At 39.7% G+C, this 17,630-nt stretch overlaps 1 protein-coding gene across 1 annotated transcript in view; it reads left to right on the top strand.

Moving 5' to 3' along the window:
* The first annotated feature begins 6,229 nt into the window (after window positions 1-6,229).
* Window positions 6,230-17,630, top strand: part of LOC121181028 (collagen and calcium-binding EGF domain-containing protein 1-like) — a 28,209-nt gene continuing 16,808 nt past the window's right edge. The window contains exons 1-2 of the mRNA XM_041036789.1: window positions 6,230-6,630; window positions 8,142-8,222. Of these exons, the coding sequence (XP_040892723.1) occupies window positions 6,518-6,630; window positions 8,142-8,222 (194 nt within the window). The 5' untranslated portion in view covers window positions 6,230-6,517. The remainder of the gene's footprint in view (window positions 6,631-8,141; window positions 8,223-17,630) is intronic.

Here is a 17,630-nt window from a genome sequence, read left to right on the forward strand (position 1 = left end):
TTTTCCAAAAGAGCCTCGGTTCTCAAGCTGAAAGTAAGATGTTGAACAGCCGTTTGAAGGTGGGGGGACAAAACCGTATAAAGTAAACCAAAAAATCTTTTTCCATTGGCTGCACCACATCTCTAGAGCTTTTAATAAGCAGGAAAGAAACCTAGTTTTTCCAGTTTGAATTTCATGAAACAATAATAGGTGATACCACCGTGTTTTTGTAAGTTCAAACTTTGTCCCAGTGGAGCAAAGGCCCCAGGTCTATATTGGTGTTAGACCAGCAGAACAAGACATGTTCTCTGAGACACCCTGACCTCAACTCCTGCTGAAATTTAACAATGAGACCTGATAGAGAGACATTTAAAGGAGCAGTCTGTGGTTTTTAAAGAACAGGTTCTGCTAAGTCCATTGCTGTCTGCTGTAATAAGACCAACAACGTGCCAGAAATCATGACAGAAAGTAACAAAAAAAGCAAGCCAAAGCATTTGTCCGAAGGTCAGCCAAAATGTCAATTCATTAACTTTTGTCTCTGCTTAACACAAACCAACACCAAAACATTGTGCAATGTAAGTCATATTACAAAAGAGATTTTCTTTCCACATGACCTGTTCTGACATTGATGGATCGCTTCTGTGTTATTTGGCTCAAACAGTCAGGTGTTTACTACGATAAGAGAAGCATGCAACACTCATATTTCTGAAACTCCCTCAAGTTTTTCAAGCATCATAGCTACAATAAAAACAAAATTGCAGAAATATATCCAACTGGAAGATGTGAAAACTGAGGCCAGGTTTGCTCCATATGTTTCCCTGTCAGTATTTAGTGCCAAGCAATGTTCAATGGGACTGTTGCTAATGGCAGTGGAAGACTGCAATTATGAATAAATCAAATGGATAGATGACGAATCCGATGTACTACATGCAAAGAGGTTACAAAGATCAATTTGTCTTCCGAGGACAACTGTAATAATAAGTTATCTCTGTGAAGGTCTGTGACATGAGGTCATGATACTTGTGCTGTGTTTATCAGGCTAGGGAGATTTAATTTTTTTGCTAACACAAAGACTGGAAAATGTTACTTATTCAGTGTGGATATCATGATGGACTGTAGGAACAAAAAGCATTATGAGGAAATAGAATTAGTCATGGTAATTTTCTAACTTTGACCTTTTTGTACTTTCAGTCCATTGTACTACAAAAGATGACAAATGTGTCTCTGCTGTTCACTTTATTTCAGGTCTGATCTGCAGGTGTTTCACTGGATTAAATGTCACGTAAAGACAAAAAATTATCTTTTCTCTTAACAGAGTGTAATGTCGGCTGTGTGTAAGACTTTTTGTTTTCTCTCTCTTCATCTTTTTGTTTTCTCTCTCTCTCTCTTCATCAACACAAAACTGAAAGAAGTGCTGGTTGTCTAAGAGGGTGCTCGAGTGACAGTTCAAGACAGATTTTTGCAAATACAAGTCTAATGTACAGTCTCCTTTACATAGGAGACTTTTGGGCATGTTTTGTTATGGTGAGGAGAGTGTTTTCTCAGTCCTGTGATGCAGTGGGTGGGACGGATTCATCATCAGTGGTTGCAGTTTCATTCCTTTGGATAATTCCCCTGTTTAGTGATTTAAATCTTCACCAAAACCAGCAGTGGGTCATCCACTGACTTACATGTGTGGGTTATTACTCTTAGATGATGAAGGAGCTCTGATGCGTTGTGCATCACGTCCTGGACAACAGCATCAGAAGAGTGTTTCTCATGTGAGGATTCTGTAACTCCTAAATCCTCCATGTTCAGGTGCAGGGTCACTTCACTTGCATAGACTTGTCTGAAATGAGAGACTTAAAGAGAAGGCGTCTCAAGAGGCTAATGTCCTCCACAGACAAAACAGAGATAATATCATGAAGGACTGTGCTTCTGGAGTTAATGCAGGGAAGGACATGCATGCATGAGGTACTCCTGATGACATTTGAGTCCAGCGATGGTGTGTTGTTGATGAGCACTCATTGAGTCTTGCCATTAAAGTACTCAGAAGTCTGAAAATGTATCTGAGTTGTGTTGTGTCAGCTCTTTTGAATGCCTTGCTGGTACAAGCCAACACTGCTGTAATAACTGTCACCCAGGACTGACAGACTCTGATCAAGGCAGTTATAGATAAATTGATGTGAAACAGCTGGAAGAATTGGATCACAAGTGCACACTTCCACAAGAGTGTTGTTGTGATATAGGAAACTGGTCTGAAGTGATCCCCTGGAACATCACGGATAGTGGAGTCCTTGTGCAAATATTTCAAAAAAAGTTTGTCTCCTGAGAAATGCTGTGTAAAGAAATTTCTTCATTTTTAGGAAAATGAAGAAATTTGTCTTTTTTTTTTTGCCCTGTGGAGTTTCCTTCTCAACAAACTTCCCTTCACATTCAGTGTTGCTCTGTGTGTACCTGGAGGTCTAACAAGCATGTTGAATACATTGACTTCCTCATAAAATATTTGCAAAGCTTAATTTCTGTGAAATGTTTGGAATATGAACCCTTGACATCCATGTTTTTGCAGTTTTCCTCTTTTCTGCATGAATAACAAACAGGGAGCCACTAATCAAAACATTTCATTTAAGTCTCAATCAGTTTAAATGTATCTTAAATTAGTACATACTTTTCTGCTCAGAGTTTAAGTAGCTGGCACATGTAAATGTCTTCATCAGATCAGTTTTTCTTCATATAAACGATGAGTATGTCAGAACATGCTCGGGAATTTAGTTGATTCTTAAGTTTGTTTAGACCAGATAATTAGAGGAATTGCACTATTTAAATGTGGAACTGGGTTGATTTGAACTATGTCAGTGAAATATTATCTTTGGCTAATTAGTACCAGCAATCACTTTATTGGTGTTTGTGTAAATATAATTACTTAATGATGAATTTCAAGCTCTGCTGAGGACTTAGTGTTAAGCGTAAAAAGTATATTCACAGTAGTTGTCACATTTTGTGCCACAATTTTAAAATCTAATCCAATCTAACTCCTTTGGGACTTTAAGGATAAGGACTTTGCTTTTATGTGTTTCACAACTGAACACGTTTATCCATGAATGACAAGAAGTTGGTAACAATGCAAAATGTGGCCTCAGCCTTTAATGAAAAACACATTTCTTCCAGCCTGCTTATACGCAGATAGACAAACACCAAATAAAAACCACAACCAAAGTAAACCCGAGAAAGGAGACTATCCTTCGTGGGAATCAGAGAAACCGTGGCCTGTGTGGTCGCAATAACGAAGCAGAGGCCGCCATTTCAACAGCTGGCTTTTCCTGTGGTTCTTTAATAATGTTACTTTATGTATTTTATGAATTTATTTGATTCTGGAGGGAATGGAGCCAAGGGAGACTGTAGAGTTTAATTTGATGTGCTAGACCAAGTTACTGTGTGTATGCATGTATACAGTATGTGTGTAAGTGAGTGCATGTGTATTTCTAGCATGATTCATTTGTGGTGAATAAAACCAGCTGTTTCTATTGAACAGTGGCCAAGAACTCCATGCACCAGGGGGAATAGACGTGTAAGAGACCACTGAGTACAGAGTTACCAAACATCGCCTGACCAGCCACTGACCACTGCGCCATGCTTTCCACTGAGGTGACTATTGGTCAGATCTGCTCTCACAACAACGGAATAACACTTTATTGCTTCCAGGGAATCGTCAGAAACGGCCCACAGAAACGCAAGTAATGCAACTGGTTAACCAAGCCAACCTGAATAAAAACTCACTGCAACATTTTTATCATATTCAGGGATGACAAAATCCCCCAAGTCTTATTATTAAGACAGAGACTCATGTTGTGTGTGTAATACTCAGTGTGACGTTACGATGCCTTATGCCATTTTTATCTCATATGACATTAGTAGTATACTGTACATTAGTGAATACACCTACAGTTTTGTAGTGATGTATGTGTAATATGGTACTAACTAAAATTTATTACAGGATTACTATAGTTTTCTTTTCTTGTTGGGTTCTGTAAGGAGAAAATGTTGAGCAATGTGGTACAGATTGGCTCAGATTTCATTCAATTACTCATCTGGGGGAGGTTCTAATTTGTATTAATGTTATTTTATATTAACTATGTGCCAAGCAGAGGGATTGAGATACAGTATATTCTCAGCCTGTGTTTCACAGTAATATGAAAGAAATGTGAAGGAATGAGGAATATTCTCTTCAATACTGATAAAAAGAAACTAAAATACATTTAACAGGACTCACATGAGTTAATTAATGTGGATATTTCAGTTCATCATAATAATGTGAAAATACATATTCTGTACACAGTGTGCTGGGTTAATCAGATAGCCATGTGGGCAGTCCAACTCTTAAAGCCTGTGGCAAGCATACAACTCCAGCAATCAGGCTGTGATTGCAAGTATAATTTAAAAAAACATACTAATAATGAGTGGATAATCATTATTTATAGAAAACTGACCTCTATGTGGAGGCTGTTTTATTACTCCCTTTCTTCTTTCCTCTTGTGTTTTTAAGTCCTTCACTCTCTGCCTTTAGCCCATTTTCCAACCACCTTAAACTCTTCCAGATAAGTGTTTTAAGATAAGGTTTATCTCACTTATTTCAAAACTACTACTTTTGCAAGTATCAGCATTGTGAAACAGAATTCAAACTGGCAAAACACAAAATACGATACCTAGTGAATACACCTATCAACAGTAACTTCACTGAGAGACTCAGTCTAATCACAAAGAGAATGTATACTTATTTGTAAAACTGTCATTTTCATTATCCAATGTGCATGAGACACAGCAGATCAGGAAAGGGCAACATACAGAAATTCTCTGCTACTTTTTGGCTGTTTGCTGAAAACACCTGTATTGAGAACCTCCTGGGTGAGCCTGGGACTAGCACGTCTTTGTTGTTCCACTAGCATTTTTGTGACAAGCAGATCCATCACCAAGCTTTCTCTCGTGATGATAGCTCACTCTTTTTTTATTTTTTAACTTTTGCAGAGATCAGAACCAAATTGTTCCAGTCTTTCCTGAGATTTGTTGCCTGTTTACACCATGTGGACTGCTGCTACAACAAAATACAGAAAAGCCCATAAACTTCCTTGTCATGATTATGCAGATGACACTTGTGTTTACATATCTGTATAATCAAATGAGTATTGTCTCATAGACTGCCTGATTAAATGCACTGACTAAATCAAGGGTGCCAAAATCTCCTACAATAAAAGTGGATACACTAAAATAATACATTTGGGTGTCAGAAGGAAAGACTGGAAGTTGGTGCTCGTCTTAACTCTCCGTCACTGAATTATAATGATTTCCGATCTAAACTTAAACAGCCGTCAGAGTTCATGTTCAGATAAGATTTAGAAGAATTAATCCATGCCTTTATTTCTTTTCTCTCCCACAGCTGAATCTTATTGATTACTGCTCCGGTCCTAACCAGCGCCACACCACTCTGACTGCTGCATCTCTGCACTGGATTTCAGTCTGCCATAGAACTGATTTCAAATTCCTGCTCCTTTTTAAATCACAAAGTGTTTTGGGGCCAAAATAAATTTTGAATCTTCTGCTACAACATAAACACACTAGACCTCAGAGGTTGGCACTGGTTTGCTGGTTGTTCCCAAAATTAAATCCAAACATGGTGAAACCGCTTTTAGCTGCTCTGCTGCACATATATGGAACTCCTAGAATATCTGGGACCTCAACTTTTATAATTGTTAAATTAAAGCTAAAAAAAAAAAACAAACAAAACAAAAAAAAAACATCTGTTTTCCATGTTCTGGTTTGATTTTCACTTTTTAAATCCTGTTGTTTTGTGTCAGTGTATCAAGTAAAACTCTCTGACTCTTTGACTCCATGGAGTCTTTTTAACATTTTACACTATGCTGCTGGGATTTGTCATTAACCAACCATGCCTATTCTTTATAACTGATAGATTTTAATTCCAAATTACACATTTTAATCTCATTTTTCACCTCATGTCGTCTAATAGCGCCCCCTAATGCCTGAATTTCCCTCCAGTTTATGTTGTGAAACTCAAATTAAAAATGTGTTTCGACTTTCAAAATATCAGCAGTATGAGCTCCTAGGTAGTTTTGGGATTATCGGCGTTACTCAGCTGTTATTATTAATATTATTATTATCATTGTTGTTGTTGATGTTGTGGTATACGTCATCACCAGCGATGGGCAGTGCAGTGAGGCTGTATACTCAGCTGAAGTCTCTTCTTTAGAGGCAGGAATGTAAATCCTGAGGGATTAGTGAGAACACACTGAGCTGTTAAACCTTCAGTAGCTCTCCAAGGGGTCTGTGCCTCAGTGCGTAAAGTTGGGACGGGGCTCCGGATGCACCGCGCAGCACTCACTGTGCCACAGGCTCCATGTGTGTCACCTCTGCGGGATACTTGACAAGGATTTGTGATATTTTGATACCACTACCCTCGCGGGTCCCAGGCAGATGAAAGCAGAGGTGTTTTGTTGATGTGAAGGCGTTTTCCTTGAAGAGATCATCTGTCCCAGAGCGCAGAGGGGACATGGGTCAACTTTATGGTGCGACTCTTTTACCATTTGGCGCTATCTGTGTCGTTTTCCTGTGGGAATCTAGTGCCAGCTCTATCAGGACGACGCTTGCAGTTGACACCTCGAGGTAAGTCTTGACAAGTGGATCCTAAAAATGTCCTTACTCTTTGAGAATGAGCTGTAATGTCCTGATGTCAGCTTCATCCGTAAGTTTATTCAGGAGTGAAGTCGGTTTTTCACCATGACGCAAAACTCCTCTAAAAACCTTAACAACACGTTTCATAAACAACATGACTGTCAGTTTTAGGTTTTTCAACTTTGGCCACACCTTCTGAATTATGATCTACAGTGGTTTTAAGATGAATGTGAAAGTAAAGCTCTGTTAAACTTCTTGGCTCCATCCTCTCCACTCCCATTACCAAGTTTGTTTCGGCATTTAAATTAAACTCAAAACAAGGACTTCATTGTCAGATTAGCACACAGCGCCAAAAAACATAATAGAGTTTAGTCTATGTTTTATTGGTTGCTGCTTTTTTACGACACACTGTGTGAGCGGTCTGTCAAAGAGGAGACCCCTGGATGAACCGCTGTAGCCCGTCTAATCTAATGTGATTTTCAAGGAAATGCAAAAGGCAATGGGTAACTCCAAATGGTTGGAATCGGTCTCGGTGCAGAGAGCCAAATGTTACTTGTGCTCAGACAAAACATGACAGATGCTATTAACGTGCCCGGAGAGGGAAGGTCAGGAGGTGAGGAGAGGATGTGAGTAGAGCACATGCACCCAATAATATACTGAGGAGCAGGAAGAAACCACTGAGGAGCAAACTGCTGAGCAACAGGTTAAACCTCAGATAATAAACCAAAGGTATTGTTTTCTTTATTCATGTCGTTATTCTTTCCAGCTTGTCTAAAATTACAAGGAACCTTCACATACCTTCAGATTTATGTTTTAAAGGTTCCGTGTAAACTCACTGGATTCTGTTAGAGGAGCAAGTCATCAGGCCAAGTCATCAAATTGCTTGTTTTGTCCAACAAACAGTTCAAACCCCATATCTAATTTATATTATTAAAGAGAAAAGCAGAAAATCATCACAGAGAAGCTGGAAAGACAGAATATAGAATAGAAACAGAAGATAGAGCTGATGTCTTTTCTTTCAAAAAGTGCTTAAAACTTGATTGATCATCAAAAAAGTTGCAGATTATATTTCTGTCAATTGACTAATCAATTAATTGATGGTTCAGATGTAATGTGTTTATGTAATAAACAATCTGATTGGATTGGATATTGGCCTCTGCTGGGCTCTAGTATAATGTATGTGTAACACTGTGCACTATACAGTGAAAATAGGGACGTTTTAGGTCAAAACACTGTTGAGGTTAAACTCCTTGAGGCAGTAGTAATCTATAGGTGTAATTGTTTAAAACTATGAATCGGGGTGGCCTCGGGGGGCGGGGGGTTAGGGGCTAAAGGAGCCGACCATGAACCGCAGCATCTCCTGTTTATGTCCAAACCCTGGCCTTTTCTGGATGTCATTGCCCATCTCTCTCTCTCCCTCTCTTTCATGAGTGTGTAGCCAAACACCGCTGACAAACAGTGTTAACAGTGCCATTTGTTTCCATGTGTCTTTCTTTTCTTAGAACAGAGTGTCCAGATAGTAAGATCCTGACAGTGGAGTATCCCTGTGTCAGTGCAGGGGGGAAGAACAGCACTTGTTTCAGGTAAGGCACCAGGTCTCCTTGAGTCTAATGAGCCTGAACCACTGAGGGAAACAACAGCGAATTACTGTGCATATATATTTATACTTTGGTATTGAGCTGACTGTCTTTCCCAGAACAGAGATATGCTCAAGGATACTTTGACAGGACAAGTGGTTGTGGATGCCTGTAGGAAGAATTGAACCTGAAACTTTCTGGGGTTGTGGAACAGTTTCTGTAACCACTAAACCACCCTGCCATGTCCTTTCCAGAACCCCACACTGTGTATCCCCCTTCTGGAAACTCTATATATCCACTTAAGAGAGAAAAATAATAATTTCCTGGAGACCATCACTCACAGAACAAAGATGCAGTTGGTGAAAGTGTCGTAATTTGTCAACCAACAGCAGCTACCTTGTATTTCTCACTCTTTTTACTAACTAAACCACAGTGTAACATGACCAAAAACAGATTCATCGTACCGTCATTTATTCTAACCTCATTTTGTAGTTCGTTAAGTCACTTTTTTGAGGAAAATTATAATAACTTTCCTTGTACTGCAGTTGCCATCTGCGCTGAGCTGAATTCCACCAGCCTGGCTCTGTGACAGTACAACAGAACTTGAACTTGAACTTTCTCAGCTTGGGTCCAGAGCTAAAACATTTAGGGAAGGCCTCCCCCCCAGGGAGCCAGGCCTGCATTATAACCTAAAAAGTAGAAGTAGTTTGACAGGAGAGGATATCATTAGTTATTTTTATTGCTCTGCATCCATTCAGAGGAAGATGGGGACAGGAGACTCGTTACTGTGATTACCAACAACATATCGGTTTTAACTATAGGCTCGTAAGTGAATAGAAAAGTGTTTTTGTAATTTAAAGGTATGACATATTGCATGAAGATGGGGTTCTCTCTTGCTCTTCTTTCTCTTATTACACACAGTCTTAAGGGGCATTATTTATGACACTGAACCTCGATATCATATCGTATGAGCATCTTGAAACATAGGTTAAAGGAAATATATGAATCCAGTGCATTAAGGCAGGTTGTAAGAGTTTTAGCTCATGATACATCACACACAACAAGAGAAAATCAATGTAAATCACTCATTTTGACGTTTACATAACTTTCTTCTGAAGCCAAACCTGGGCTTGGATTTGGTTGTTGGCGTAAGAAGATCCTTTAATAAATGAGGCACCAGGTCTGGTGTGAGGCCAAACCATCTGATCTGTTTACTGTCAAGGTTAGACTGTAACAGGCACTGTGTCTCATTTAATTTCTGGCTCAACAAGAGATGTGCGGTGCTAGAGGAGGTGGATTAGATGAGGTTGTATTTTCCTTTCCATGTTTCTCAAGGCGGTTCAGCACAGACCTGGATCAAACAGATTTTTGCAAATAACTTCAGGGGCAACCAGATTGATCCATTGTGTCTGACCAGTTTCAACTGGCTAACAAGTTCATCTTATGCTAGAGCCAGTAAATATGCTTTTAATATTTCCTACACTTTTTATCTTTTCATTATGGTTTTGTTTGTCAGTATTGTTTTTACTATGTCCCCACATTCCCTGCAGCGCATGTAGAGAAATCCAAAGCTTGAAAGAGCTGCTGTGCCTATTTAAAACTGCTAAGCTATGACTGGATAATTGAAGTTTGTAAACTGTATTTGACCCAGACCTGGTCAGTCTAACAGTTTAATCTCTACCTCCAGCTCTGTCATGTCCAGACCGGCTGCACATTTTCCAATAATTTCTGTTTTTCTTCTCTTATTTCTTCATCTGGCACTGTATTCTCATATTCAAATAATGTGGGAAAAAGTTTCAGGAGTTTTGACTGAAGATGGCATGTTAACCATTTGGAAAATTTCACACCTTCCTAAAAGAAAATGGGCTTAGTTGCTATCAAAACAGTGAAGCAAATTATGGTACTTATGGTACAGAAATTATGGTAGCACTTAACATGAGGCAGATCGCTAAGTGAGATTTTATGAAAAGGAGTCTTTGATGCTTAAGACAAGTCAAACAGTCATATTTAAGAAATACTGAAATTGCTCTTAAATGTATTATTATGAAATGAATTCAGATTTCTCCAACCTGCTGTCAGTGCATATGACCCTTGGTCCCCCATTTCTTTCACTTGCTTTTATTGTCGCTGAACTTCCCTACGTCTCCCCAGCGTCTTCTTCTGAGCCACTCAGAGAGTGTTGCTGTGGATAAGTGTTTGCTAAATGCCTAACATGTAAATGTAATGTCTCTGTCTCAGAGGGTTTTGTGGTGTTGTACAGACGTAAACCGTTGCTGATCTCACCATCTAAACAAAGACTGGCCAGCCGCAGGTCTCCTCCTCCCTCCACTGTGGTTTTCACAACGATGAGGGTGATTCAGCTCCATTTCTACATTTCTATTGTTCTGCCAATTTCGTGTTCTTATTCTGTCTTCGCTGGAGGTCAGATTTCAGTCAGTGCCAAGCCAAATATACATGGTTTGTGCCCAGATTCCGAGTGATGAGAGTGTGTGAGAGCTTGCGTGTTTATGTATGAGTCTGTATGAAATGTCTCTGTATTGTCTGCGCTGGCAGTTACAGCAGTTCATTTTCTGCTCCTTTCCGATCCCTTGCTCTCTAAACACTCTCAGCTGTGGAGCCCAGCTCTGACAGGACTGATAGACTCCACTAAACGATAAACCATCCTTTCACTTGATTGGCATGTTGTTTTGGTTTATATACCCTGCATGTCTCATTATAGCAGTAGATAACACCCATAACATCATGCTACAGTATGTGGGCTCAGGCTCTTAATCTGATAAAGTAAGGGATGATGATAAATGTCATGGAGACATGACTGATTTCAGAATCAGAAAAAAACATAATTGATCCCAGCAGAGAAATTGGTTTATTAGAATTACACAACATGTGGTTTGGAAAGGCTAAGTAAATAAGCAAAAAAGTTAAACTCCTTCAAAATAGTACAAATTTAAAATACACTATAAAGGAGTAGGAAAAATATAAAAATGCAAATGTATTAAAAAATGTGCAAGGTAAAAGGTAAAATCTCCAGGCCTTTTAACATTATCATACAGCAGGTCCAGGGTCCAATCTTGTCCAGCTGAAGTCCCTGGAGTTCTCACACACCATCTAGGTTGTTGTTTACATCCCCTCTTCCCTAAACCCACAACCTTATGTCACATCATTCACTGTGTTAGAACTCCTTGGATTAGATATTGAATCATTTTCCTGTGAATCCCTCATGTTTAGGTCAGCAACCTGCATCCAGTTTGGGAATGGTGGATTCCACAACCAATAAAAACTGCTATGTAGAGATACTTACTGAATGTAAATATTTTGAACAGCTATTACAACAAAAAAAAATGCCCACCACAAATATTATCAAAAATGGGGTTTGCTTTCATGAAATGATGAAAGGTTTATGACTACGAAGTGGGAGGAACTAGCTAAGTGAGGAAGGGAGCGGAATTGGGATTACATGGTCAACTTGTTCCCTTCATCCTCCCATTTCATTTCCCTATACCACACACAACCAGACCTCCCGTACAACAGAAAGCATGTGGCTAGATGAAAACAGTGCAACTCCGGCTGTATTTAAGTTTAAAAAAAAAAGGAATGCTTACAGTCAGTGTTTTCTGGACTTTGCCTGCAGGAATATCTCAAGCCTGAGTCACACACACTTTGGTCACTTTGGCTGAATATTTGCCTCTGAAGCATCTCTGTGGGGGTTTCTGATATCATTACACTGCTGGGCCCTTCCACACAATTTTGCCGTTTTGTTTGTCTGGAAAACTTCCACAGAGATACTCGTTCACTAGCTGTCCACACAGACAGCACACGGTTACAGATGTGCTTGACCTGACTACTCCTTGACCGTCTGCTATCAGTAGACACGGACTCTTCACTCTTGGCGTGGAGGATTTAACAGCAGGCCAGAAAATGTACTAACTCTTCCCAATACATGCTGTGTCCTAATGCTAACAACTATACATTACAAAGCAATCCCACTAGTCACAGACATAGTTCAAGCTTTAATAATGTAAGGTTAAGTTGAAGTCAACCTTAGATTTTGACCACAACCACTTCCCGTCTTGACTCATTATATGGCTCACGCAGGGTTTGCCTCTGTGAATGGGTGATTTCATGCTGACTGCTGGTCAGAAGGCAGGAAGTCCACTTTACACCTGGCATTCGCATGCGTTTCGTTTCACATGTGGATTGTGGTCATATCAGATATATTGTAGCTGCATCACCTTCCTGTTTCCTTTGCCAAAACGCAGTTTTGGTTCCCTTGTGATTTTCATACTTTAAATCAATACACATGTATCCTGGAAATAATTTTTATTAAAGTAACGATCCATGTTGTTTTTTTTTAACCACACAAGCTGTGTGTTTCAGCCTGTTGACTGGCAATCACTGTGGTTCAGACTGAAACATCTCAACAACTATCACATTGATCACCATGAAATTTGGTCTTTAATTCATGGCTCCCAGAGGCGATCCCCTGACTGTTCATTTAGTACCACCAGCAAGAGTAAGAGTTTTCACATATCCAGTGACATACCTCATCATCCTCTGGAAGGACTGACACGAAAGTTTGTACAGACATTCGTGGCTCTCAGACCACAAACTTGACAGCTTGACATGTTGTGGTTTTGATTGGAATGTTTCGAAAACTATTGGATGCATTGCCATGACATTTCCTACATGCAGGATGAATTGTTGTAACTTTGGTAGTCCCTTAACACCATCAGGTCAAACTATCTTTTTTCCAATACTTTAATTAATGACCAAATACCTGCAAAATCAATGACATGTGATGTGCTAAACTTAGATGGTTGCTGTTAAACATTAACATGTCATTGGGAACATGTTAACCTGCTGAGTTTGGCATTGAGTCCCCTCAGGTAATAACACAAAATGAATTAATCACCAAATCATTTGTGAGATTTTGCAGTTTTAGTTAACCCTAATACTTCTATAAGAAATGGTCATATTGGAACAGTTTGCTAATTTTTCCATATAAAACATCCAGTTAAGAATAATTGCCACAGTGCAGTGAAATCATTATTCATTCTGAACAATAGTAATTCCCTCTCAACTTAAGTGGTCCTCAAAGGCCAAATCTGCCTCCCAGATATTGTCCCTAACAAGCTAAACCAAATACAAGAAACAATTATAGGCAATTTTAAAAATGACCAAATTATTATTGGAAAAAAATGACATAAAAAAAGAAAATGCGATTTGCATGATAATAACATAATATGAATCTAAAGCATGTCAGCTCTTACCAATTCAAACATCTGGTTTGAAAGACCCAGATTTATGAAGCCACGACTCTTTAAAGACCACATTAGTTTCAGTTTTGTACTTGGTTTCTTTCAGTCTGTGAACATTGTTGTTGGCTTGACTCAGAGATTCAGAATATTTGCAGAATGTTTGAATTGTTGAATTGCACGGTTGGGATTTTGCTTATTTCACTAAGTGGACCTCAGTGTGGGTCTTTGTTTGGTTGAGTTAGTGGCTTTGGACTTTGTTTTGTCTTTTATGCAATCTGTACGACTTCCTCAGAGGGATTACCAAAGGTTAGCGATTTGTTTGCTGATCTTTACACATCAGTTGTTCCCTTTCTTCACTGAAGAGCTAAAATTCTTCCTTAGACAGACCATGACAGCACATGTAATCATATTCTGTCACAGATATGAAGGCCTGTCACAAAATGGATAAGAGTGGATAAGTTGAATATCCTGCCAAGCACAGGTTCAGCGTGTTTTTTTTTTTGTGGTCAGAAAGGATGAGGTGAAAAAGTGAAAGACCTTGTTAACATGGATGGAAACTCTGAAAGTGGTCTGTAGGCACAGATTCCTTCACAAGCACCAAGTCCAAGTACAACCCCCCCACCCAGAGTTGCCCTGGGTGTCACCCAGAAACATTTAAAGTGTTCATTACTGAGAACCGACGGAGACTGACTCAGGCCTGGACTCCATCTCCATCTCTGCTTCCCTCTTTCTAGTTGGGGTGACCCTGTGTATTTGGCTCAGAAGAGACAGAAGCCAGGCCTCTGTCTAGTAGCCTGGGTATTAATGCTGGGGTAGCGATCAGGTCAAATGTAATAAACAACAAGAGTTTGATACATGTTGAATGGTGTTTTGAAGTGCACATAATTATGGAACTTTGACAGCTTTGTGCTACCCAGATAAGGTCAGCGAGGTTAGTGTGGAGAAACTGATCCTGTCCTTGTCCTTGTCAAAAACGATCATGTCTGATCGTTTTGGGGCAAAAGAAATAAGTATGACAGGAAACACTTCAGTCAGTCTTGATTTGACCTGAACACCAGCAGCTACTGCGTGTGTCCTGTTAACTCTTGGTAAGGTGGTGCCCTGGGATGGGGTAGGACGAGACACTGTGGTGTCATGGTCCCTCTGAGGGGTGAGCATATGCAGACTTTCAGCAGTTAAAACTCTAAAACAACACTGAGCTGGGAGACACAGTGTCTGCTTACAGGGTGAATGACACTGACTTCAGCCTCTTCAGACTGGACGATTGAACATTTAAATGACCAAACAAACTGCTGACTGACTGACTGACTGGCTGCGATGATTGATTAACTTACTGACAGCTGTTAACTGGAATCCAAGTGTGCATTTGTGTGTGTGTGTGTGTGTGTGTGTGTGTGTGTGTGTGTGTGTGTGTGTGTGTGTGTGTGTGTGTGTGTGTGTGTGTGTGTGTGTGTGTGTGTGCGTGTGTGTGAACTTTGCTCCATGACACCTTCAGTGCTTCACTACAGATAGAGTAGTGGTATATCAGAGTCTTAAGCCCCCTTTCATTTCCCTTGCTTCCTTCTGGATTTATGGCATTAGACTGGGTTCTCACTTCTGGATCCTTTGTAGTCTCTTCACATGCTTTCAAAGCTGCTAACCTTTCCCCACACGCTCAAAGACGTTCTCATGCTCAGTCAAGCCCCAACGTTACTGGTCAAGCATAGCAAGATTGGACATTAATTTGTGTAAAAGAAGGTAAAACAGGCCAACTGAAAGCTTCTTCGAAAAAAAGTGCACAGAAAAGCACAAAACCATCATCACTCCAGAAAAGAGCAACAACACAGCAAATTAGATATAAAATAAACTGTAGTAATGAGTCATCCAGCTAAGAAAACACTGACATGACTGTCTTTGAGGCTAACAAGACACATGCAGAGTAAAACGGACAGATAAAGAGGTGGTGGCCAGGGACACATCAACCCAGTAAATGAGGAAAAACACAGTGTGGTAAGCTGTTTAATGGGGCTCACAAAACATAAACACCATGTTTCTAATCATAGTTCACCATCTAATTACTAATTTACCCTCCTGAGAGTGTGCATAACAGTTATTTTAGCAGTTCAAAAACCAGGGCAATGTGTGTTGCTCACAGACTGAAAAGCCAAATCTACTCAGATGCATTTTTCTGCGATAGTAATCTGACCCGTTAAACGCAGAAAACTCCAGAAACTGAGGCAGCAGCACAGTTGGATGAAAGAATAACTCATCTCAGCCCAGTCCTGAGCCCAAAAACTGTTTTCAGCACTCAGTTTTGGTTCGATGCTATGAAAAGAAGTTGAAAGTACTGTTTCAACAGTTTCTCAATTCTGAGGTGCTGGTGTGGGGTCATATGCAGACACAGTTTCTTACACTTATGAAATGATACTTGATACACAGTATTCTGTGTAAAAAAAAAAAAAAAAAAAAATCAAAACGGTTCAAAATGTGTTTCAAAAGTACTTGTTTCATTTTGTTACCTGAGGTTACAGGGCTTACAGCTGTTTTTTCAGGTTTGATTTTTATTTGCTTGTCATTTTATTACTGTTTTATTTTGTGCCCTATTGTTAAATTCTTCTTATCTAAGTTTTTTTTTAGCTTATTGTTTGTTTTAATGTTGTTTACTTTGTAACTCTGCTTAGAAAAGTGATATACAAATTATTTTGAAATCTGTCAGTCACGAGAATTTTTTTGAATTTTTTTTCTTTCTTGCCTGTCGCTCTCTTCTTTGACATTTTATTGACAGAAAAAATGTGCACAGCAGGGAGAACTACAGCAAGGTGGCAAGGGAATAAAGTAAAGTAGAGTAGGGTGAAGTGTGGGGGTCTTTGGAAGAGGAGTTTTTTTTTTTGATCCAGAGGAAATAAAGCTACACCCTGGCTGAGTGATCTCCTCTGTGGGGGATTTGCCTGGAAAACCACGTAAAGGCCTATAAAGAGAGCAAGAAGGGGAAATCAGAGAAGCTGCTGAGCGCTTTTCTCTTTCTTCTGTAATTGGCTTCCCACCTAGATGAGTACATGTGGTGGGATGCTGACTGAAGCTCCACTCACTGATGCTGTCAGTGAATCAGACATTCAGAAGGAGAACAGCAGCTCCGCTCAGGAGACATCGACATGACGTTCACTTTACACTCACACTCACAGCCCCTCTCAGATTCTCTCCTCCCATTCTTGTCTATCTATTACTCTCATTTCCTTTGTCTTTCTTTGTTTTATCTCCATCCTCTTATATCCACCCTGACCATCGTTCTTATTTTTTTCTCTCTTTATCCTTCCCTTTCAGCTGCGTCAGTTTCTCCTTTTAAATCTTTTTCTCGTCTCTTTCTCTTTCTCTTCCTCTCCCTCACTTTCACCTTCACTCTTCCTTGTGTGTCTCTCTCTTCTCTGTCCTCCTCTCACATCCCCTTCATTTTTGATGTCCTCTTTGGATCAGAAACATCAGTAGTTTTATAAAAAAAATATATCTGCATGCACTAGGGATCTTTCCTGGGCAACTGGTTCCAGATAAAATATGAAATACAGAGCATGTGTCCTACACACACATTGTACTGTCCTTGTATATCAGTGCTGTTTAGCCTAATAGCTGCCTTGTGTATAGTCTGATACAAAAGAAGAGGAAACAACTAACTTATATACTTAATACATTTACATAGTTGTGTTGTACTGTTTCACCTTAAAATCTCCACACACATCATTGTCTTCATCATACATAGATTATACACTCAGTGGTTTACAGGTGGAGCATAACATTGTGGGACTGTTAGCAGAAAACTGTGCACGTGCAATGGACACTGCTGTGTAGTGTCAGTTGTGGTGCAGCAGATGTTGTGTGTAAGAGACAGATGCAGTAAGGAAGAGAAGCAGGCAGAATATATCACATCACTGTGCTATTCATCTGTACTTGTGAGACAGAAGGCTGTTTTCTATAGCAGGTGATGAGAAGCAGACGTGTGTGTGTGTACATGTCCACAAGTTCTCTCGCCTGTGTGCTGTATGGTGTGTGTGTGTGGCTCGTACCCAGTCAGAGGTCCCCCTCTTACAAGCCATAAAACAAGTCATTATAACGCTGCTGTTGATGAAAGAAAAATCCTACTGCAAGTATGATGTTTAAGTTTTTCTGACTTGATTTAAAACGTGCA

This window comes from Toxotes jaculatrix, chromosome 1 (assembly GCF_017976425.1).
Source record: "Toxotes jaculatrix isolate fToxJac2 chromosome 1, fToxJac2.pri, whole genome shotgun sequence".
Classification (NCBI taxonomy): Eukaryota; Metazoa; Chordata; class Actinopteri; family Toxotidae; genus Toxotes; species Toxotes jaculatrix.